This window comes from Euleptes europaea, chromosome 17, assembly GCF_029931775.1.
Source record: "Euleptes europaea isolate rEulEur1 chromosome 17, rEulEur1.hap1, whole genome shotgun sequence".
Classification (NCBI taxonomy): Eukaryota; Metazoa; Chordata; class Lepidosauria; order Squamata; family Sphaerodactylidae; genus Euleptes; species Euleptes europaea.
In genome coordinates this window covers 18959318-18982907 of record NC_079328.1, presented here as the reverse complement: position 1 = coordinate 18982907, position 23590 = coordinate 18959318, and the positions used below count along the sequence as shown (strand labels likewise).

At 41.2% G+C, this 23590-nt stretch overlaps 1 protein-coding gene across 1 annotated transcript in view; it reads left to right on the top strand.

Moving 5' to 3' along the window:
• CCDC91 (coiled-coil domain containing 91) overlaps window positions 1-23590 on the top strand; it is a 97456-nt gene that overhangs the window by 15409 nt on the left and 58457 nt on the right. Inside the window, exon 6 of the mRNA XM_056862740.1 lies at window positions 14809-14886. Coding sequence (XP_056718718.1) covers window positions 14809-14886 — 78 coding nt within the window. The remainder of the gene's footprint in view (window positions 1-14808; window positions 14887-23590) is intronic.

The following is a 23590-nucleotide window of genomic DNA, read 5'->3' as shown; positions in this document are numbered from 1 at the left end:
AAATTAGCAGGTAACTTTTCTTCGATTTTTAGTACATTAAACTTAACCTGGCCATAAAACCCAGATGTATGATGCAGTACACAAATCTAACCATGTGGTTAATAAGGGATGAGGCTGTGTGACATGGAGAGTCTGTGCAAGTCAAGTAGACAATATTGACATTGATAGACCGATGGTAAGACTCAGTATAAGGCAGCTTCCTGCGCCCATGCTTAAATATAACATAAGTATGTTTACAATACATTTCCATTCCTTCTTCATGGTAAATCAATTCAGTACGTAGATTTCAGCTTCAGAGTACATATGAGAGAACTCATGGCTTTGCAGAATTCAAGAACGTAGGAGAAGCTGCAGCAGTTTTGATAGATCTTCCTAATTGCCTTTTCTATAGTCTTTAGAGTATGTTTTGGTCCTGTTCGAGAAATGAATCATACTCATAGAAGCTAGCTACTACAATTTCTTTCACGTAACTAGAATGTTGCCTTCTCCGAGTACAGCTTTTGCTCCCAATTTTGGTGTTATCCTTCGTGTTTATCATCTTCTGTGCTGTGGCCAGCACCTGTGGCCACACACGAAGTAAGCTTGGCAACTGAAAAGTGTAGCTGCCAAGCTTGCCAATAATTCCCCTTTTGAGCAGAAATAACTGGATATTAGGCTCCTGATGGGGAACAGCTAAGAAGCAAAATCCATCAGTGACTAAAAGAAATCTTGAGACCTTTCTGTAAAAATATGAAGATGGCTGATTCTTATGCAAAAAACAAAAGGGGGAAAGAAAGACCCAACCTAAAACCAAAGCTGGATACCCAAAGGTTGGGTGGAAAAAGACTCAATTATGTATAGAAATATTTTTATTTTAAGGTGCTGATATTGATATTAAAAACATTAAAAAATATGTTAAAAGAAAGCACAATGGCAACTAATACAGGTTGATAAACTAAAACCACATTCCAATTGCGTTTTGGCCCCCTGGCCTTCATCAGTGGTCTAATAACATTACTTACAATGCACACCAATACATGTATAAGAGTATTATAGCAAAATAATAACAACCCAAGTATGTATGTAGGGATATATTCCAATCTGACTCTATGCCCAGTATATTCTGTAACATTTATAACATTAAAGAGCCCACTGCCATGGAATACTTTCTGCTTGTCCTTTTTTGGGCTGTTGCCTTCCACACAAGGTGTGCATACCAGTTTCAACCAGATAAATGACGATGGCTGATTCTTATGCAAAACCAACAAAGGGTTGAATCGGCATGCTTGTGGAAGCTGATCTTCCCGATCTCTCCCTTCCCACAGTAGACCATGGATGCTTCTGAAAATGCGTGGCCGAGAGTTGGAACCCTGTGGACTAAAAGCCGTATGGAATGGGGAGCTACGGAGAGGAAGGGGAGTCAGGCAACATTGCCTCTCTGCTTTGCAAATGCTTTGCTGGTGCTAGAAGCTCAACTGGCAGGAGTGGGAAGGGGATTCTGCCTGCTTTCCCTTCCCACTGTTCTGTATGGCTTCCCCCACCCCTACCCGACAATGCTCCCTCAACCCCTGGCAATACCCTTTTTCAGGGGTCTCAGGATGGGACCTGGAGTTCTGGAATGACAAGTGATCTCCAGACTCTAGAGATCAGGTCCCCTGGAGGAAATGGCAGCTTTGGAGGGCGGACTGTATGGCATCACTTCCCTGCTGAGCTCCCTCCCCTCCATAAACTCCACCCTCCCCAAGTACAGCCTCAAATCTCCAGGAATTTCCCAGCCCAGGGCTGGCAACCCTAGTCTTCGCCTGGCTGCTCTGAAAATGCGAAGTCAGAAAAGATCTGCTTCTAACCCACCGTAAAGACTAATAATTACAATGGCATAAGCTTTTCGTGGGCCGCAGCACATTTTTGTCAGGCACATGAGACGCATTCAGTGAACTTGGGTGCGTTTGTGTATATATAAAATCAGGAAAAGCCAAAAGAGTATGAAAATGCAAGGTTTAATAATGGTGGGTGTGCCAAAATTTCAGAGAGGCCCTGAGGTAAAATCGGGGTGGGGGGTGGAGGTTGCTGCTCTAGAACAAGACCTTGCCAGGTCTTTTTCTGGGAGGGGCTTTTTCTTCCTGCTGAAGAGGTAAAATCAGTATAACAAGTGCTGGTTCTACAGGTTGGAGTTATGAAGAGAGTTAATTGTTTTCTGTTCAGATGTTTACCTGTGCTCTTGCATAGTCTGCCCACCTTTCCTGCAGTGGCTGCTAGAAAAATTTTAATTACACAAAAGCTCCGTATCACTGACATATTTAGAATGTGAATAGGATCGTGTTCTCAAAAAAACAATGTAATTTATGTGGTTTGGGCTTTGATTTCAAATGTAGTTGCAAGATTTTAAAAAAATCTTTGGCGTCCCTTCTCTGTTCTTTTGAATTAAACTCAAACCCCAAACTTGATTTGGAAGCACTTAAAAATGCTTGCCCTTTTCGTCTCTCCCTCCCCTTTTTCCTTGTCTTTGAAATATGCATATTTAAAAACTGGCTGAATTCTTCCAGTTTTAATTCACAATATCCCAACTGTGGTTAGAAGGGAAAGGCAAAAACGATTCAATAAAATAACCTCTCTTGAGATTTAGGATGAAAAATTGATCTGGTTTTCCTTATTTAGAATCATCCATGTGCATTCAAGTGGTAACAGCAAAATACATAAATTTTTAAAAGGGCTTTATTTGCAGAGGGGCAGTTCAGGATGCTAGTTACTTGGAATAGATTGGGAATTATACGAATTTCAAATGTTATTTTTTGCATCTCAAATCATTATTACCTTGTAACCAATATGCACTAGGCAATAATAGATTAATACGTGGAACCATTCTTCTCAGCATTGTATGTTCTTAGGGATTCAATTGGGGAAAAACTTGCTTTCCAATGACTTTTTTTCTCAGTGGATAAATTAGAAAATTTGAAGAAGCACAGTTAAAAACTCCTATGAAATATTTTCTCTTTTAGAAGGAATTAAATACTTAAAGCAAGACTTTCCACATGCAAAACATGTAGCATGTAAAAGTCCTTAAGCTTTCATGTTTTCTAGTGGAAAATTGGGGAATTTTGGCAACTAAGACATATCACAGCATTACACAATGATAGTTCCTATGTATACTGTAGACATACAACATTCTCAAGATTTAAAATAATAATAATAATTTTGACAGCAATTAATGTACTGTAATGTGTTTACTGGTGTTACCTAAAAGAGATCAGTACTACAAAGTTCAGCTTAATATCCAAATACACTGATAGTCCTACCTATTGTAACTGTATGATGTTTCTCTCCAAATGATATTTCTTTTTGTTTTTTTACTGAACTTGTTTTATACCTTCCACTTTCTCCCCCTACCTCACAGTTGGCAAACATATGATAGCATAGGATACAGCAGTTTGTAATTCTTTGTCAAGTATTGGGTGTACTTGCTTTTTTTTTGTTTTAGAAGACCAAGGCATTTATACTTTTAAATAGTACTATTTTATAAGCTAAGTTACAAATTATGCATTATGTTTTTGTCAGTAACAAAATAAGTTTGCTAAGAAAGTATTATTGCCTATATTTCAATTTTCCCCAAAACTTGGTCCCCCCCGAAAAAAACCCATCCACATTGTTTTTAAATCAGTAAAAAAATAGGTTTGCTAAGAAAATATTATTGCCTATATTTCAGTTGTCCCCCCCCCCATAAACCCCATCTCCCCCCCCACCACCACCTGTGGCTTCAACATTCCCAGAAATTTTACATCTCTCGTCATGATGACAAACTCATCTGTTACAATGCAGGATTGCTCCATTCCAATGTAAAGGGGGGGGGGATTTGGTCTGATTTTTTTTCCTGAATGAGTAACAGGGTATGAGTAACAGGGTATGCAAGGGAAAGAAAAGCTGCTAAAGGAAGGGACTGTGTGGAGGTGAGGTTATTCATTACCTGTGTGCCTTTTTTGCTTGGTTATTCATTACCTGTGTGCCTTTTTTGCTGTGACTATTATCCTCCACCCCATGCCCAACACATGCACTCTTTGTTTGATACCTGATTGAGGCAGGTCCAGTTTAAGGAGATGTCTCTGCTTCCATCCTATTTTGTTTGACCATAGATATGGTCCCAACCTTAGCTGAAAACTGCGAATGTTTGAAGTCCACCTTTAAAATGTCAGACAATGTTGTTTTGCTTAGTATACATGAATATGAGCAAGATGGTTAAGGAAGGTTGGAAGTGTATCTTGGAGGTAGGTGCTTTCTGTGGCTAAGAGTGGCTAAGAGTACTAGAAATGTATGTTTTCTTTTAAAACCAATGTGACTTATATCCTGTTAAATACCATCTTCTAACAAAATATTTAGGTTGGTTTTAGGTGCAGACATAGAGGAGACGGAGTACTAATAATGAAAATTGGTGTTAAAACACTACCAACTATACCTGCCATTAAATTTATATATTACATTCCAGGAACTTTTGTGGGCCACAGAAGAGTCTCAAATTCTGGAGCACTGTGAGACAAGCCCAGAAAAAAATGACAACAACCAAATTATCTAGTCACTTACTTGTATTTTTGATAATTGATTAAACATATTTGAGCATATGGCAATGACCTCTTGCCCACTGCTCTTGGAAGTTTTGCCAAGGGAGGGATTTGAAATGGCTTTTTCAAAAGTATATATTTAAAAATTCCTTTTCCTGTTTGGTTCTGTAACTACTTTGTCTGAACCTTCCAGAACCACAGAGTCTGTTCTGCTGGGGGTTACTGCTGAGAAGTGTAGTGCCCTGAAACACCATTCTGTATCTTACAGAGCAGAATACTTATTTTCATTTGCTGCCCAAAATTGTTGAATGCCTTCCTTGAGGAGGCTCGTCTGTCCTCCTCATTTGCCTCTTATCTTTATGTCCACAAGCATTTTATTCTTGGTTCTTGTAGGTTATCCGGGCTGTGTAACCATGGTCTTGGAATTCCAAGACCACGGTTACACAGCCCGGATAACCTACAAGAACCAATGAACTCTGACCGTGAAAGCCTTCGACAATATTTTATTCTTGGCTTTGTCTAGGGAGTTGAACTTTCCTCTTTAAATATGGTAACGATATGTGCTGTAATATCCCAAGGGCTAGCGTGGTGAGAGCCCGCATGTTAAGAGCGGTGGACTGTAATATGGAGAACCGGGTTTAATTCCCCACTTCTCCATATGAAGCCTGCTGGATGACCTTGGGCTATTCACCGTTCTCTGTGAACTCTCTCAGCCCCACTTACCTCACAAGATGTTGGTGGTGGGAAAAGGAAGAGAAGGTAAGCTGGTTTATGTGTGTTAAGTGCCGTCAAGTTGCAGCCGACTTATGGTGACCCCTTTTTGGGGTTTTCATGGCAAGAGACTAACAGAGGTGGTTTGCCAGTGCCTTCCTCTGAACAGCAACCCTGGTATTCCTTGGTGGTCTCCCATCCAAATACTAACCAGGGCTGACCCTGCTTAGCTTCTGAGATCTGACGAGATCAGGCTAGCCTGGGCCATCCAGGTCAGGGCAAGCCAGTGTGAGACTCCTTAAAGATAGAGTAAATCGGGGTATAAAAACCAATTTTTCTTCTTTGTACCCCACCTTTCCTTGTAGCTCAGGGTAGTTTACAAATCATAATTAAAAACACCGCAATTGAAAAACAACAAAATAAGACCCCAAATAATTCCACTTCTCCTCCCCAAGCTACTTGCAGGTTGTACCCCATCAGAATCTTCAAATAAGATGCCTTTGCAGTGCCTTCTGAAAGTTTCTAAAGGTTGCACCCCTCCCACCTCCTCAGGGTTCCTGTTCTATGAAATGGGAGTTACAATGGGAAAGGCATGGCCTCTAGTTGATGCCTGGTGGGCTACCTTCAATGGAGGGAATAGCCATTTGATGGCAACCTGAAGTCCATATTTGTTGTATGAGGGCCATGGGGAAGTGGTCATTTAGATGTTTGGGTCCTGGAACATGAAGGTCATAACCAGATAAGTATTTTAAAGATTACAGTGCTTCTCTATGGAGGAGGGGGTGACCCCTTCCGGACCCCATAAAATCAGACCCCCTGACCCAATCTTCACCAAACTTCGGGGTTCATGCAAGGAGGGTCCCTTGAACCTACCCTGAAAAATTGGGAAATCTACCTCCAAAATGCCTCCCCCAGAACTCATTTTTAAAATTCCCATAGGGAAAAGCCTGGGGAAAGCCGATTGGCTATCTGGCCTCGTCTTTATTCCCAGGTTTTGGTATTTGGTAAAACCAAAAGCCGAATATTGCCAAAACGGCTAATTTCAGGTTTATTATTGGTTCGGGTTTATTGATATGCACAACTCTAGTCATTACAGTAACACACTAATATTGCATTTGTAAGAACCAGTGTGGTGTAGTGGTTGTGAGCGGCCGTCTCTAATCTGGAGAACTGGGTTCAATTCTCCTTCTTCCACATGAAGCCTGCTGGGTGGCCTCAGTCACAGTTCTCTCAGAACTCTCAGCCCGCGCGGAGACAGGCAATGGCAAACCACCTCCAGATGTCTCTTACCTTGAAAACTCTGTGGGGTTGCCATAAGACAGCTGTGACTTGATGGCCACCACCATTTTAAATGAGATCGTGGGTGTGTGCAACAGCAAAGGGGTAACTTTTGCCTTCCAATATTGTATTACTCTTATCTGGGCTTAATCCTTCCACTTTGGAGGCAAAACAGGATCACGAGAGTTGATAGAAGCTACTTTCATCTGAAGAAAAGCTCAAAGGAAGAATTCTTAGTCAGAAAGTACAAAAAAAAACTTGTGTAAAAAGGGGTGGTAAGTGTCCTTCAAGCGATTAGTTTGTGACACCTGCCCATTAAAAATGGGTACTTCCATTCTGAGATTACCGTTGGACACCAGCCCACTGGTGTTGTGTATCTTGTTCCAAGGTTTGGTACTATCCTTTTTAGAAAGCCAGATCTCCGAATTCTGTTTTCTCCAGTTTTGGGGTGTGGGACATTAACAAAGTTATTAGAAGTCTGGTTTCCCTTTGCCATTGCAGCTGTTCCATGTCATATAACTTTCCAGAAGATCCGTTGCCTTTCAGGAATACCTCTTCAGGGTTCAACAGCAGGAAGCAAAGACATAAAATAGAGTTATCCCTCTCTGGTTCATTGGATCCAAGCCATAATGTTTGAAAACTGCTGTCCTCTGTATCAAGAACATTGTGTTAATACCGGCTGTTCTTTGGAAAGGAGTGAATCAGGGGCAAGAATTATGACTTTTGTGGTTGAATATGAGAAATTGGCATCTCCCCATTAGTGGTTTTTGGCCCTCTTTCTATTGTTGCTTGTGTTTTTAATTTAATTTTATATTTTAAACTGTATTTTAAATGTTTAAGTGTTTTAATGTTATATTCGCTACTTTGTGAACCCTGATTGGGTGGAAAGGTGGTAAAAAATGTTTTGTACAGTATATGAATATTGATACTCTGCCAACCACACTACATGGTTATGTCAAGGAGAAACACACTGCACAGCAATTACCAGCCCTTGATTCTAGAAAGTTTGGGAAATTTAGGTCTTCAGATCTACATGTGTATACAGAAAGCCAAAAAAATCTTTCATTTCACAATCACTTCTCTGAGCAAATGTAAGTTCTGCAATATGGATGGCGTATACAGTGCATGACCAGAGATTTTGTATTACGCTCTTGATTAATACAAGAACTCTAAATGCAAACAGATCTTTTCCTTGTTAAAGCAGCCAATCCATATGCATTCTTGTTTAGTAGAAATAGAAAGCTTACTTAAATCAGCAGTAGTCAAAAAGGGCAAGAGTCCAGTAGCACCTTAAAGACTAACAAAAATATTTTCTGGTAGGGTATGAGCTTTCTGAAGAAGTGAGCTGTGGCTCACGAAAGTTCATACCCTACCAGAAAATATTTTTGTTAGTCTTTAAGGTGCTACTGGACTCTTGCCCTTTTTGACTACTGCAAACAGACTAACACTGCTACCCACTGTGAATTATTTAAATCAGCAGGTTTTTTTCATGGTGGTTTAAATTGATACTCCCTGGTCAGATTGTTATACACCAAGGCAAATGATACCTGAGACAAATGTAGGATGGGTAAGACAATTCAAATGACTCAGGTTCACCAAAAATTAATACCCATCCTATAAAAAAACTTAATGACAATTTTTTTAAAAAAATAGACACTTCATCAGTAGACAATAGAAAATTAGGAGTCCACCAATTTTGCTCTGGCTTTTAAGTGTGTGTCTGTGTGCGCATGCCATCAAGTCACAGCTAACTTCAGGCAACCCCATAGGGTTTTCAAGGCAAGATTCAGAGATGGTTTGCCATTGCCTCCCTCTGCTTTAAAGAGCCTGTATTTATTTGTGGTCAAAGAGGATGGATCCCTCCATTCTCTGCAGTTCCCAGAAACCTTGGGAAACGGATCTTTTTGTTGATCATGTGAGGCGTGGCTATTCAGCAGGGAAAGTATGCATATTCCCCATTTACCGTGTATCTACCCAATCCAAGGAAGTTCCAAAGCTTGTTCAAGGTTGGTGAATCTGAGGAGGGAGAGCATTCCTGAGCTGAGGAAAATTACCAGGAATATTGTTCCCCATGTACTTGTTTTAACTTGCTGCACAGACGGTGTGTTCAAGAGGACACTCTCAAGGAGAGATCACTACTGCCGAAGGAGTCCCTAAGTTGTATAGGATCCAGCTCATTTTTGTTGCCACCTTACTTCCCAGAAGACAAAATGGATTCTTAAGGTGGCATTTTTATTGGTTCTTGTAGGTTATCCGGGCTGTGTAACCGTGGTCTTGGTATTTTCTTTCCTGACGTTTTCTTTCCTGACGTGAAAGTCTTCGACAATATTTTGTGGCATTTTTAGTTTTACAAACCTGGGACCTAGAAGCACTTTAGAATCTTTGAATGTAACATAGTAATAAAGAAATTTCCTGCACTATGAACAGCTTGTTTTGCATTTTGCCAGTTGCATAACCATAAATATAATTATTTGTGGAGAGCTTTTGTAAGGTTCTGATTGAAACCCTTGAAAATGCATCAGAAAAAAATCTTCCCCAATACAGAAGTCTATGGTTGCTAAAAGTACACGCATATTCAATATGTAGCATAATGAATATCATATGTAACCATACCTTTCTTGTGTCAATTTTTATAACATAGAATATTGGTATTGTTCTTGAGGACTTTGATCAACAGTCAATTAAACTTCACTTTTTTAATCTGTTAATTGCACAGACTAGCTGATGGTTGCTTTGAAGTCTGATGGAAATAAGGAAACTTTCCATTCTGCCAAGAAAGCAGAAGGCAACCCACTCAGAGATGAAATGGAAATGTTGAATATGCGTAGGAAATACACAGGGCAATTCAAAGCCAGAGTTACACCCTTCTTAGGCCACTGAAGTCAATGGGGTCAGAAGGGTGTAACCTCATTTAGGATTGCAGTGTGATTCTCTTGGACAAAGGAGTAAGCTTTTATTCCAGAAGTTCTCATACATGCAAACATTTATTTGCAGTATTTATACCCCACCTTTCTTGTGGAAACTCAAAGCAGGTTACTGAATTAGAACAAATAATGGGATTTAAAAAGTATAAAATAAACTGAGAACAATGTAGCTGCTAGATTACAAAAATTCAAAACCAAAACAGTACAAACAAGATGATAAATACAAAAGTGTAATCAACTACAACTTAGAATCATAAGAGTTGGAAGGGACCACCAGGGTCATCTAGTCCAACCCCCTGCACAATGCAGGAAATTCACAACTACCTCCCCCCCACACCCCCAGTGACCCCTACTCCATGCCCAAAAGATGGCCAAGATGGCATCCCTCTCATGATCTGCCTAATGTCATAGAATCAGCATTGCTGACAGATGGCCACCTAGCCTCTGCTTAAAAACCTCCATGGAAGGAGAGCTTACCACCTCCCGAGGAAGCCTGTTCCACTGAAGAATCGTTGACAAGGGGCAAATTGACAAGGGGAGCTGCTCGTTATTGACAAGGGGACCACCTCTCCTGTTATGCTCCCCAGAGAACGTTAAAACAGACACGATGCTGGTAGGGAATGCCAACCGCATTGAGTTGCCACCAGTACAAATTGCTGGCATGGCAGCCTGCTTCTCTGACTGTGAAAAGCCTGGGAGTGGCATTTGAAAAGCAAGTCAAGGAAGTGGCTAGGAGTCCTTTGTTATCTATACCAAGTGCACCACCTGGCCCCCTTGCTGTCCTGGCCATGCTGATCCATGCCATTGTAATCTCGAGGCAAGATTATTGTAATACATGGGACTGCCCCTGAAAACTGAAAACTTCAACTGGTACAGAATCCACTAGGTTACTGGGGGTTACCGCACTTGTATTCCCACCGATGTATTAAGAGTTTGAAAACATTATAAAAAATACTGTTCGCACTTTGTTTGGCCCCTTTAGCTGTGAAGATGTCTTCCAACCATTTATTAGCCATGGTATCCAAAAACCCTTTTAAAGCGATGTTTTTTATAACATTTTCAAACTCTTAATACATTGCTGGGAATACAAAGTGCAGTAACCCCTGATTTTCACCAGTATGATCAAGCCTGAACTATCTCTAGAACCTAAAACGACTAAACTAGCTATCATACTTTGGTCATGTTATAAGAAGACAAGAGTCACCGGAAAAGACAATGCTAGGAAAAATTGAAGGCAACGCGAAAAGAGGAAGACCCAACTTGAGAAGGATTGACTCAATAAATGAAGCCATGGCCCTCGCTCTGCAAGACCTGAGCAAGACTGTTTACAATAGGACATTTTGGAGGTCATTAATTCATAGGTTTGCCATGAGTTAGAAGCAACTTGACTACACTTAACACACACACGCACACTCAGGATCACATAACACATGTGCTTCGGCAGTTTCATTGGTTTCCCATTTGTTTCTGGGTGCATAATTCAAGGTACTGGTTGGTACCTTTAAAGAAGAAGAAGACGCCCTTCACGGACTGGGACTTACATAGGGAACAGGCCATCTTTCCCTATATGATCCCATATGTCAGCTAAGGTAATCAGGTGCCTCACTTCTGATAGTCCCCTCTGTGCAGGAGGTCCTTTCAGCTACAGCCCATGTACACTTATTTTCAGTACTGGGGCCCATGCTTTGGTACAGCCTGCCAGATATAGTAGAGTACCGAAAGCTCCTACACTGTCTTCCTTTTGCACTGGGGTTCCAGGGCAGACGTGAAGGATTTTCTCACAAGAGGAGTGGATATGGAAGGTCTGGAATAAGAAGGCTCAGATAGGCTATGTGCTTGTGCATCAGGAGCAATTGAGACAATAGATCACCTATTACTTTGTGATCAGTGGTCTGCACCCAGGGCCCTCTGGATTGCTCCTATCCTATCAAAACATCATCTCCCTGCTGACCCCTGGGTGGTTTCATTACTGATGGGAGACACGGACCCAGAAATAACTAGAGGTGTCGCCAAATATTTGGCAATAGTCCTGTCTTTACAATCACGATAAAGTTAAATCGTGCTAAACAGAAATATTATCAATGTATTGTCTATATTGCTATCCTTATAAAGATATTTATCCATTCTTATATTTGTAATTTTAAAATAATTTATGAATTCCGAGATTTTAAAGCCATATTGTTTACAATATTTTATCACTCTATGATGTTGTAAATTTTGTTTTGTCTTATGTATGATGCGCTCAAGATCTTTGGTCGGATGAGCTTGAAATAAAAAAAAGGAATCAGAAGGCCTGGAAACCACGTAGTCCAAGTCAGCAAGTTTTTTTCAACCCTTTCAAGCCAAGTATGGGATTATCTGAATTTCTCTGTTTTTTCAAAGTATTCCAAATACGTAATAAACAGCAGCCCTTAACAATATATGTTGTAATCCTTTGGATAGTGTTTCATATTTTCAACATATTTTCATTCTGTCACCACTTCTTAAATTATATTAACAGGTAACTCATCACAGGGATATTAGAGCAAGAAGTCTGTGATACTTGCATGACAGATTGATGAATTTTCCATTACACAATAGAAACCTGATCCTATGTCTTTTGTAACATTTTGATTTGTTTCCGCATCAAGTGTTTAAAATGTATGCTGCTTCTTTCTTTTTTAAGTACCGCGACCTATTATATACTTGCCAAGCAGGCAGCACTGAGCTTGTTTGATTTTCCTTTTCTTCTCCCCTCCCTCCCAGAAAGCTAACTGTCAAGATCTGTAATGCCTCAAGCACATTCTCAGGTGTTTTGAGATTGTAAGGCAATAGTACAGCATTAATGAGTAAAGTTAGTACTTGTTCAACATATGCATTTAGTGTTTATTGTAGTTATGATTCAGAGCCTCATGTATGGAAAGGTTTCGCATCATTTTAGGTGGATGGATCTCCACAAGCGTATGGCATGTATTCCTTTTCCGTAACATATAATGAAGGAAGCTCTGTTTGCATGTAAGAATGGATTGTGGCCAAAGTATCCCATATTTGGCTGCACCAGTAAATACAATAATAAAGTTAAAGCTTTTGATCTCCAGTGTGCATCAGCATTTACATCCAGATGCCATTTTTGCTTTTGAAAAGCATAAAGGGAAATGGAAAAATTGGTTTTGTAGTCTTTCCAGTTCGGATATATATTTCGTCCATTGTGGAAAGACATTCCTTTTAACTATACAGTTTCATTCTCTGTAACTTCAAAGTTAAAGATATTTACATGCCAAAATAAAGAATAAACTAAGGGTAGATTCTTTGTTAATTTTCCTGGTTATCAAACCTAGTAGGCTCATACTTCTAATTTTTGGGTGCCATTTTAGGAGCAAGAAAATGTTGTTTGGAAAGACTCCATTGTATAGATAGAACTTATTGTGTGATTAAGTATCCAGCAGATAAAATACTGGGTGAAACAAAATGGTAAATTAGTCTAGATTTTCCAGTGGAAATCAGATAGTTTTAAACAATGCTCGTTTCTTGAGACTCCAATACTGTTTTAAGGTCCAAGCAAACGAAAGTTGTGTAGTGTTAAATTATTCAAAGATGCAGTCTTACATAAAGTTCTAGGAGTGAAATACATTCTAGGTGTATAACTTGTAGAACACGTGAACACACATGAAGCTGCCTTTTGCTGAGTCAGACCCTTGATCCATCAAAGTCAGTATTGTCTACTCTGACCGGCAGCAGCTCTCCAAGGTCTCAGGCAGAGGTCTTTCACATCACCTACTTGTGTAGTCCCTTTAACTGGAGATGCTGGGGATTGAACCTGGGCTGGGACCTTCTGCATGCGAAGCAGATGCTCTACCACTGAGCCTCAGAAAGACCCAAAGCCATCATGCTTGTTACCATCCTTGTTTGGATCAAAAATGAAGATAAAGAAGGGTCTCCAACTTTGTTGAGTCTGCAACCTTGGAATTTTGAGAGACCGTAGTGGGTACCACCACCAAATGGCCAATTGCAAAATGTCAGGGCTAGCCCAAGCATTGTCCTAAGATGATAGTGGCTGCTTCCAAATGGATGCTCTGCAGAAACAACAGTGATGCCTCTGGGGTATTTCGAAGCACGTCCTTTGGTGATGAAGTGGAGGAGAGCTGGGACAGGAACTTTGCTTTGGTGAAGAGGTGAAAAAGAGTTGGTTTTTATACCCAGCTTTTCTCTACCTTTAAGGCGTCTCAAAGTGGTTTGCGGTCACCTTCCCTTCCTCACAACAGGCACCTTGTGAGGTAGGTGGGGCTGAGAGAGTTCTGAGAGGACTGTGACTGGCCCAAGGTCACCCAGTAGCCTTCTTGTGGAGGAGTGGGGAATCAAACCAGATTCTTCAGATTAGAGTCTGTCGCTCTTAACCACTACACCACACTGGTGCTATTTTATTTTCCTTTTCCAAAGGGAAAGTTTGTTCTAGGCACAGCAATGGAGTGGTTTCCAAGCCCAGAAACATGAGATGGTCCGTGGCCAAGCCAAAGGTCCACAGCTTTGTTGTGCTAGACTGGGACGAGTGCAGTGCTTTGTTTTATCATGTTCTCGCTCAAGATCTTTTGAATATTATCACAACATTGTGCAAGTGAGCAGTAGGAAGTGTATCAACATGAGCTGTGGCGCCCTTAGGTGCCATTTGGGGGGTTGCCAAACATGATGATTAATGATTTGCTGCTCTTTAATGTAATGCCCACATTTTATCCTACTTAATAGTCAGCTGGCCTTGCACCTGGCCTGGATCAATGATCTGCATATAATTATTAATGCTACACTACTAACTAATATTCCTTCCTTATATGTATTTTCTATATACTTTTTTTGAAATGGGATTAGATTGAGTAGTAAAGAATAACCATGTTTTTCACGTAACGCATAAGAAAAAGTAAAACAATGTGTGTACACCATACTGAGTTGCAGATATTGGGCAAGCAAAACTTTCCCCGTAACTTTGGGTTAGCATTCCATGTCACATGTCATCAATAATTTGTTCCAGTAGACTGCTATGCTAACAGATGGTTCCGGGATTCTGCCTCAGTAAAAAGTGCGCTTTCCAGCACAGTGGTAAATTGCATGTGAAAATTGGTACACAACTGTACAGGAGAAATTATTATGTCTGAAAGCATTCATTGTTAATAGGATGTGTGTTGTATATAAATAGAAGAATTCAAGACACTTCTGGAACCGCTAATGACGAGTACAGTTGCTGCTAATGTAGTACAGTATTAGGTCATCACTATGATGCCTGTGGAATTCCACATGGGAGCTGTGCATCGCAGAAGGTTTCTAAGCTCGTGAAAGTGCAAAATGCTCCCCTCCAATTGATCTGATGTCACCTTACTATATGATTATATGTTTGCTTTCAGGAGAAGCATAAACTTGAGTTGGAAGACATGCGAAGAAGTGGACATGAGGCCTTGGCTATTATTGTAGAAGAATTCAAGGTAATGGTCTTCACAATGATTCCACTTTTCTGATGTGTTTGTTTTGAGTTAAACCATAAATCTGTTCTAGATGTTGGGTGACTTTCAGTGGATTTTATGTAGGAGACGGATTAGAAAATGGGGGGGGGCAGGGGCTATTTTTCTTCATTGTTGAACTAGTATTATTGGCTGTCCACAATTTTTCATCCTTTTGGAAGACTGTAACAATCAAAGTTATAAAGGGTTTTTCACAGTATTTAATTAATGACCTGCAAGAGATGTTACTTCATGTTATTTTACACTGGGCTATTGAACAGTTACTAAAGGAGAATGTACCTTGCTTTGAGCCATCACAGATTCATAAGAGGAAAAACTTACATTACCATTAACAAGTCAGTCAAATCATCTGGATTTCTGACATGTTTAATACTTGAAAAGGTTAGCAGTGTTTTGCTTTTAGCCATCTCTGAAGATTATAAGCAAGCAACAGCACTTTTAAAAATAGCAAGATATACTATTTGTTGGTATCAAGCACATGGATTAGCTGAATTTGTTCTTTGCTTGTCAGTGATTTAACTAGGATTAATTTATTGTTATAACGATGTAGCTGCCTTTTAATCCACTGGAGTTCTCAAGGTGGCTTTCATCAATATACGTAATTCTTTACATGGCCCCATCTGTGGATACTGAAATCCAAATATTGGGGCTATGAACAGACAAGACAGTTCTTTGTCCAAACCTGAAAAAGTCCTGGGTTTGCAGAAAAATCTGAAATCTTTTTTTTTTAAAGCCTGGAGGTGTTTACCCACACGCACACACGCACGCTCGCACGCACACACACACACACACAAATAAGAGAAGCAGCACCTGTAGCTTCAAAAAAACCAGTGCTTCTCAGTGACCATTATGGGGTTGCTAGGCAACCACAACAGTATTGTCTGCCTTCAGGTCTTGGTTTCTGTCAGTAAAAGGTGGGAGAAGGAGGCATGGCCCTTTTCAGGGCTCCTCTGGCCTTTGAGGCAGGATTCATTTGGCCCAGGCCACCTACTTTGCAACCTGCATGACTCACCCAGGCTCCACTGCTTGCTACTGTCAACAGAAGTGTTGTGTAGTGATTAAGATTTCAGACTAGGATCTAGGAGACACAGGTTTGAATCTCCATTCTGCTGTCGAAACTCACTGGGAGACCTTGGGCCAGTTACACACTCTCAGTCTAACCTCCCTCACAGGGTTGTTGTGAGGATAAAATGGAGGCGGGAGTGATATAAGCTGCTTTGACTCCCTACTGTGGAGAAACATGGGGTACAAATAAAGTAGTGAATATGGCTCAAAATGGGGACAGATAAAAAGTAGTTTGGTTTGTGAGTGGGAAGGAGAGAAGGAAACGGGGAAAGGGGAGAGTCTATGGGGGTTTCCAAGGAAGGGAAAGAAATAGTGCAGGAGGGGGAAAGAGGAGCCTCCTGCAAGTACTTGTAGGTTCCCCACTTGTTAGCTCTATTATTTATGTTTCCATCCCTTTAGACTTTGCTTTGAGGTGGTATCACACCCAGATTCCAATTCTCATTTACTCAATGGTAGTCGCTTCCATCCTCTCACCCCAGCTGGATGATCAGGAGCAACCTGCTCCTTCCTATCCTCCACCCTGGGATGCAAGTCTCTTCCCTCTCTAGAGCAGCGAGGCATGGAGGAATGAGTGGCCTCAGCTGAGCAGCTGAGTAATGAGTTTGAATTACTAAAAGTGTTCAGGTCGAGACCTTCCTTCGCACATTAAATTTGTACATCCCAGTCCTCCCAACAGCACTACCCAAAAATCAGAATATTATTTCCCTGATTCTCATATCCTGCCTCCTTGGAGAAGCTGTAGGAAAGAAATGAAACATTCCGCATCCTTTTGCAGTCTCCTGTGGACAGCTGCTTTCTCAATGCCTAGCAGTTGTTAAGAGCTTCTTTTTCTGGATAAGAAGAATGGGCAAGTTTACAGTAGCCTCAAACAAGTGGGCATGGACACTTCCCCTCTTCGCCAATATAATGATTATAGCTAATAAAAAGTATATACTTGTATTCCATAAAGCTGCAAAATCTACCAGTAGAGTGAGAAAAATTCAAGGCAGCGTGTGGCTCAATGTGTTTAACGCTGCTTCGTAGAGGTTTGAAATATCTTGTAAACCTTGTTTTCAGATTCATTTAGTAGCCGAAAAGGAAAGAAAGAGAACAGGTTTCCGATGTATAAAAACTGGTTTTCAAGGCATAATACTTTAGCTCAGTATACCAGTTATTCTGAGCAACTGTTCATGCGGGAAAGACAGTCACCTCCCTTATTTCATTTACGTAAAATATTTCCGTCCTGCTTTTCCAATAGTGATGCTGAAACCAGCAAGCAACATTTTAAAATATTGTTCAAAGCGGAATTGAATAATGGACGATAAATAAGTTTAAAAGCAAATACAGGGGAAAAACCCCCAACAAATAAATAAATAAAAGTAATAAGCAGAATCAAACAAAATCCTGAGAGAATGTGGTCTTCATTGGGTGCCCAAATCTCACCAGTGGACTCCCCAAGAGAAAGTCTCTGAGCAGCCCGTGGTAAAGATGTGGCAGCACTGCAGAATAGGCCCTTCCAGTCACTACCACTTTAACTTCAGCAATACCTGCATCGGGGTTTATATGAGAGAAGGTGGTCTTAAGGGTACTGTGAACCAAGCTGCCAGCTTGGAGGGCTTTAAGAGGGGAGTGGACATATTCATGGAGGAAAGGGGTATTCATGGCTATTAGTTAGAATGGGTACTAGTCATGCTGCATACCTATTCTCTCTAGTATCTATCAGAGGAGCATGCCTATTATATTAGGTACTGTGGAACACAGGCAGGATGGTGCTGCTGCAGTCTTGTTTGTGGCTTCCTAGAGGCACCTGGTTGGCCACTGTGTGAACAGACTACTGGACTTGATGGGCCCTGGTCTGATCCAGCAGGGCCTTTCTTATGTTCTAACCCAAGACTTCAGGGGCTTTATAGATTGCAGAATGTGTGCTCTTTATGTTTGGCTGCTGTATTTTGAAAACACTAAAATGTGGTATTCAAGGGAAGGTCCACATAAAAAGCATCGCAGTAATCAAAAGGGGATGTAGCCAGAACATGGATGACTGTGCCAAGGTCACTTCTATGCAAGAAGGGTCAGAACTGATACACCAGCCAAAATTGGAAGGACCCAGAAGGATTCAGACAGACAGCGTGGTATAGTGGTTAAGAGCGGTGGACTCTAATCAGGACAACCGGGTTTGATTCCCCACTCCTCCACATGAGCGGCGAACTCTGATCTGGTGAATCGGGTTGGTTTCCCCGCTCCTCCACATGGAGCCTGCTGGGTGACCTTGGGCTAGTTGCAGTTCTCTCTGAACTCTGTGCCTGTTGTGGGTGTGTGTGTGAAGGGAAGGCGATTGTAAGCCGCTTTGAGACTCCTTAAAAGTAGAGAAAAGCAGGGTATAAAAACCAATTCTTCTTTATAATCTGTCTGATCTAAAAGCACCCTGAGCTACCAGCCTACTCCTTAAGGTACAACTTCAACTGGCAAAGGCTGAACACCCCTCTTTCATAAACCAAACCCCCAGCAGTAGCACTGCCTTTTTGAATTTTACTTTGTTAGACTGGTTCATCTCATTACTGAAAACCAGACATCTATTCATGTCTGAATGTAAGGAAAAGGAGAAATAAAGCTGAGTGTCATTAGCCCGCTAATGATGCTACATCCAGACATCTCTCAGTGATTTTATGTAGATGTTAAACTACCTAGAGGAAGTGAAGAATGGAATCCTCTGGATTTTATGTTAAGTGGCTTGAGATGGTGCTAAAATCCCCATCTAGCCTCTGGAAGCTGACCTCTAAGTAGTAATAGAATTGCCGGAGGGTGGTATATCCTGGATGGACTAGAAGGATATAATGGTTGATGGCATCTCAGGTGGCTGAGTGGTCCAAGAGAATTAACAGGTCATCAGCCCGAGTGGCCAAGATGGTTTCAGTGCCCAAAAAAAGACCAAGTGCTAGACTGGAAGAGGCTTAATAAATCAGACCAGACAGCTTATGTTTTGACAAGGATCTCAGCCAGATGCGCTGAAAACTTGCGGCTTTGCATTTTTAAGGAAGAAATCCCCAAAAGCAGAGTTTCAGGGTTGTCAGCTTCTGATCAAGCTTTGCAGTTGTGGAAATGTGGAACACTCCCTGAGAGCAATGAAAAGTGAGACACAATGAAGTGGAACTGTTGTGGATGTGTAATCTGAGCCAAACTCTGTGGGAGTTCCCAGTGGGCACGGAGCTCTTGATTACATGAAAATCTGCTTTGGGACACTTATGCTGTATGGATCCTGAATTGCCGCTATTTATTTCAACCATCTCAACTTTTATCCTAAGAGAAAGCAAATTGAAAAGTGCTGCCGGCCAAGTTCCTTCTTGTGTTTACTTAATTTGGCTTAATTTCTGTTTTTTATGCTGTTGTGTTTTTAAACTTTTATCCTTGATAATTACCGGTAAAGAATACTAAATATAGTTCTTGGAAAGATTTTGATTGTATAATACCACCTTTCAAGAGTGTTTACTCCAAGGAACAGAAGGATTTGGCTTGTTTAGCCGGGCTTTTGTTCTGAAATTGTCATGTTGGAGTAAATAAACATTGTAAGACTACTTGCGTTTTTTTTCAAATGTGTATGCCCAGTACCTACGTATTATTGACTGAAGACTTTAAAGTGGCTTAAAATGGGAGTAGGGGGTGTAATTGGGTGATATTTGTTTTTGGATCACGCCCCATAGTTACTAATCATCTGAACGCTCCTATCAGTCAGGTGGACTTCTTCCTTCCGTAGAAACCATCTTGTCTCTTTTAAAGAGGGTTGCATGTTCTGAAGCTTGCGGTTGTAGATTACGTTACGGTGAGAAGCCATGATGGTAGCTGTGACAAACTTGATGGAGGTGGCCATTTCTGCAATAGGATGGGGCCTAGGGAATGGTGTGAAAGCTCATACATACATACATGAACCTTTATTGGCATAATAACCACATTGCCAGATGCATTTGTACAGGCACCTTAAAGGAAAAATCATGTTTCATCATAAGCTGACAATCAGTTAAAATCAGTATATAACTAATATTTAAAAAGATCTCCTTCTCATATTTCAAACTAATAAAGCCATGTGGACCCTTTAATAACAAATACACTGAAACATCTCTCTGGTCACAATTCTTGTCCTATACCATAATGGTGTGAAAGCTCATGAGCCTTATTGAAGCTAAGCAGTGCCTGGATAAGACACTGCCTGTGTTCCATGGCCGTCTATAAAATAATATCATAAATACTTTTCTGTATTAACCCTTTTAAGTTGTACAACACAATCATGTTAGATCACAGAATGGTTGGAACACCAGCTTGCTTGTTTTATGGAGAGCCAGCGTGGTGTAGTGATTAAGAGTAAATAGCAAAAAAGAAGTTTTGACCAAGTGCTTTCTTATGTGTCTTTCCAGCAGCTGTCCCCTTCTCCCTGCACTTCCGCTAAGGAGCTCAGGGTTCTTCCTTTCCCATCTTCGCAACAGTTCTTGACCCAGCTGAGATCCATGACTCTGAGAAGTGTTTAACCAGCTCAAAGTTACACAGAAAGGTTCAAGGCAGTGTAGAATTGGAACCCAGGTCTCCTGGGTCCTAGTCCTAACACTCTATCCACCACTATTTATCTCTCCCTCCTGCCCCTCCATGTGGATCAGATATTGAAAATCTCTTGTTTCCCAACATACTGTCATATTTTTGTGTGTGATGTGTCGCTTGGGCAAACCTGGATTCCAAGCTGCAGTTTAATCCTGGGTTTGTAGGCAAGAGAAAAAAACACAGGGTTTGATTTCATCTGTTTTGGATGTCATGGCAAACTGTGGAGCCAGGAAATCTTTAATTTCTGGGCCGCACATGTGGCTAGGGAGTGTTTGAGTTCCAGGACATCCAAGACTTGAGTCCGTGGTATGTTATGTGTGAATGCAGTCCTGGTGCATCTAAGACTTGGGCATGTCAGGACTTTTTTTTTTTTTTTGAGTTGCAGCCTCCCCCCGCCCCCCAGTTGCTTCTGAAAGTTTCCTCAGACTTCAAAAATGACCCAAGCGAGAAAGAAAGTATTGGCCCCAATTTATGCAGCAGACTTTAATCTGGAGAACCGGGTTTGATTCCCACGTCCTTTGCATGAAGCCTTCTGGGTGACCTTGGGCTAGTCACAGTTCTCTCAGAACTCTCTCAGCCCATGTGGAGGAAGGCAATGGCAAACCACCTCCGAACTTCTCTTGCCTTGAAAACCCTATGGGGTGCCATAAGTCACCTGTGACTTGATAGCACTTTTCACCACCATATTCTATAATCGTGTTCTGTAATATTGATGTACCATCCCAGGGAAGGGTGTCTTGTTTGGATGATGTGAGTTCAAATCCCTTTTTGGTATATGGATACAGTTCTTTTGATCCTGGTCTATACCTTTATTTAAAGTATCTAAGCGTAACGACAAGCTTTAGACTCGGTTGATATGCAGGACGGCATTTTCATAGCCTGATTTCACATAAGGCTTTCGTTTTCATCATTAATAATGTCTGAGAAGAATTTTCCAGAGGAAATGCTGGCTGGGCTAAGTTCAAAGTGGTAACTTAGCAAAACTTTTAGCTTGTCTAAATAACGGTGGAAGATGTCCAGAATAATAACCCGAACATCTTGTTTTTATTTACTCTGCTTAGAGCCCACTTCTCTAAAAAATTCCAACACAGCCCAAGTAGGAATTACACAATGATGCCCAATTCTATGTCTGCTTGTCCTTCAAGATAATCTTCTTTGCAAGGGAATCCAGGGCAAGACCCTTAGAGCAGTTGTATAGATCAAAGCTTCTTAAACTGTGGGTCGCGACCCCAAATGGGGTCATGTAACTGAATGTGGTGGTCACAAAAATTTGATTTATTATCAGTAAATGTTTGATTTGTATACCTATTTTATATACCTATATACCTGGGGTCGTGTGAAAATTTCTCGGGCGAAAAGGGGTCACGAGTGGGAAAAGTTTAAGAAGCCCTGGTATAGATCATATGGCTGTTATCTTGTTTCCACCAGGCACAACGTGGTACTGATGGTCGCAAGTGAAGCCCTTATGGTCTAGAACCTGAGTACTCGAAGGGTCGCCTTTTCCTGCGTGTTCGTGACTTTCAGTTAAAATCATTTATGGAGGCCCTGCTTTAAGTGCCCCCACTATCTGGGGTACAGTGTGTGAGCACCAGAAAAAGGAGACTTTTTGGTTATGGCTCCAAAACATTAGAACTGCCTCCCCAGTAGGGTTGCCAACCTCCAGATACTAGCTGGAGATCTACTGCTATTAAAACTGAACTCCAGCCGATAGAGATCCGTTCCCCTGGAGAAAATGACGGCTTTGGCAATTGGACTCTATGGCATTGCATTCCCTCCCCTCCCCAAACCTTGCCCAAAAAACCTCCCACCAGTGGTGAAGAGGGACCTGGCAACCCTACTCCCCAGGGAGGTTTGCCTGGTGGTAAATTTGTTAGCCTTGGGCTAAGACAGATTTATTTTCCTGAGTGATTTTCTAACCACTGCTAGTTAGGGGTAGACTGACTGGATCAAGTCCCCAATGTGGTGCTGTGGGCGCCAGGATGCCCACCAACACCTGTCCTGGTGCCCACCAAGTGTTTTGAGAAAGTGGGTGGGACTAGGTGGGGCATTTGCCCAGCAGGGCTTCTGACTGGCCCCTGGAGTTTCACTTGGTTGGGTAGATTAAAATAATGTTGTTTGAGCAGCAGGTGCCACAACAGGGTTGGTTTTATTCTCTTTCACTCTTCTTACCCAGTGTGTTTTTAAAATTATCCATCTTCTCCCTTGCACTGTGTGTGTGGCTTTTGCCTCCTGTGGTGGCAATTTTGTGGTTGTGCCTACCTCCCTGTATCAGAATTTCACATGTGCCCGCAGACTCAAAAAGTTTGGAGACCCCTGGATTAAAGGAACATTGTATTCTGCTGTTTTTTTTTAACCAAGCTTGTTAATTTGATCTAAATGCTGTTGTTTTTAAGTATCATATTGTATTTTCTTTGCATGTGTTATGAGCCCCTCTGGGAATTTTTACATTAATGGGATGGGAAATAAATGCCTGAGATGCTGTGTATTCTGAATGTCCCAAATTCAGACTGGAACATTTCCAGTTAAAGCTTCTCAGACAGTAAGGCAGGAAATGGCCCTTGCCTGAGTATCACTGATATCACTGGTGCCAAGTTGTTTTCTGTTGCCCCAGAAGGTCTGACCAGAACCAACAGTTTGAAACTAAATCAAAAGAGAATCTGTCTAGACATTAGGAAGAATTTTCTAACAGTTAGAGCGGTTCCTCAGTGGAACAGGCTTCCTCGGGAAGTGGTAAGTTCTCCTTCCCTGGAGGTTTTTAAGCAGAGGCTAGATGGCCATCTGTCAGCAATGCTGATTCTATGACCTTAAGCAGATGACGAGAAGGAGGGCCATCTGTTTGCCAAATTGCTCGGTTATGTATATTTATATGGGGGAATTAGCAAATCAATAACCGGCACTGGGCATAACTGCAGGATCTAAACCTGTGTCTAAACCTGAGTCTATTCCGAGGTTCAAAGAATAAGGCGGAAGTGATTTAATTAAAATTAAAAAGGTGTTTACTTGATTATATGTTCACACACAAACCAAAACAAATTCTTACAAA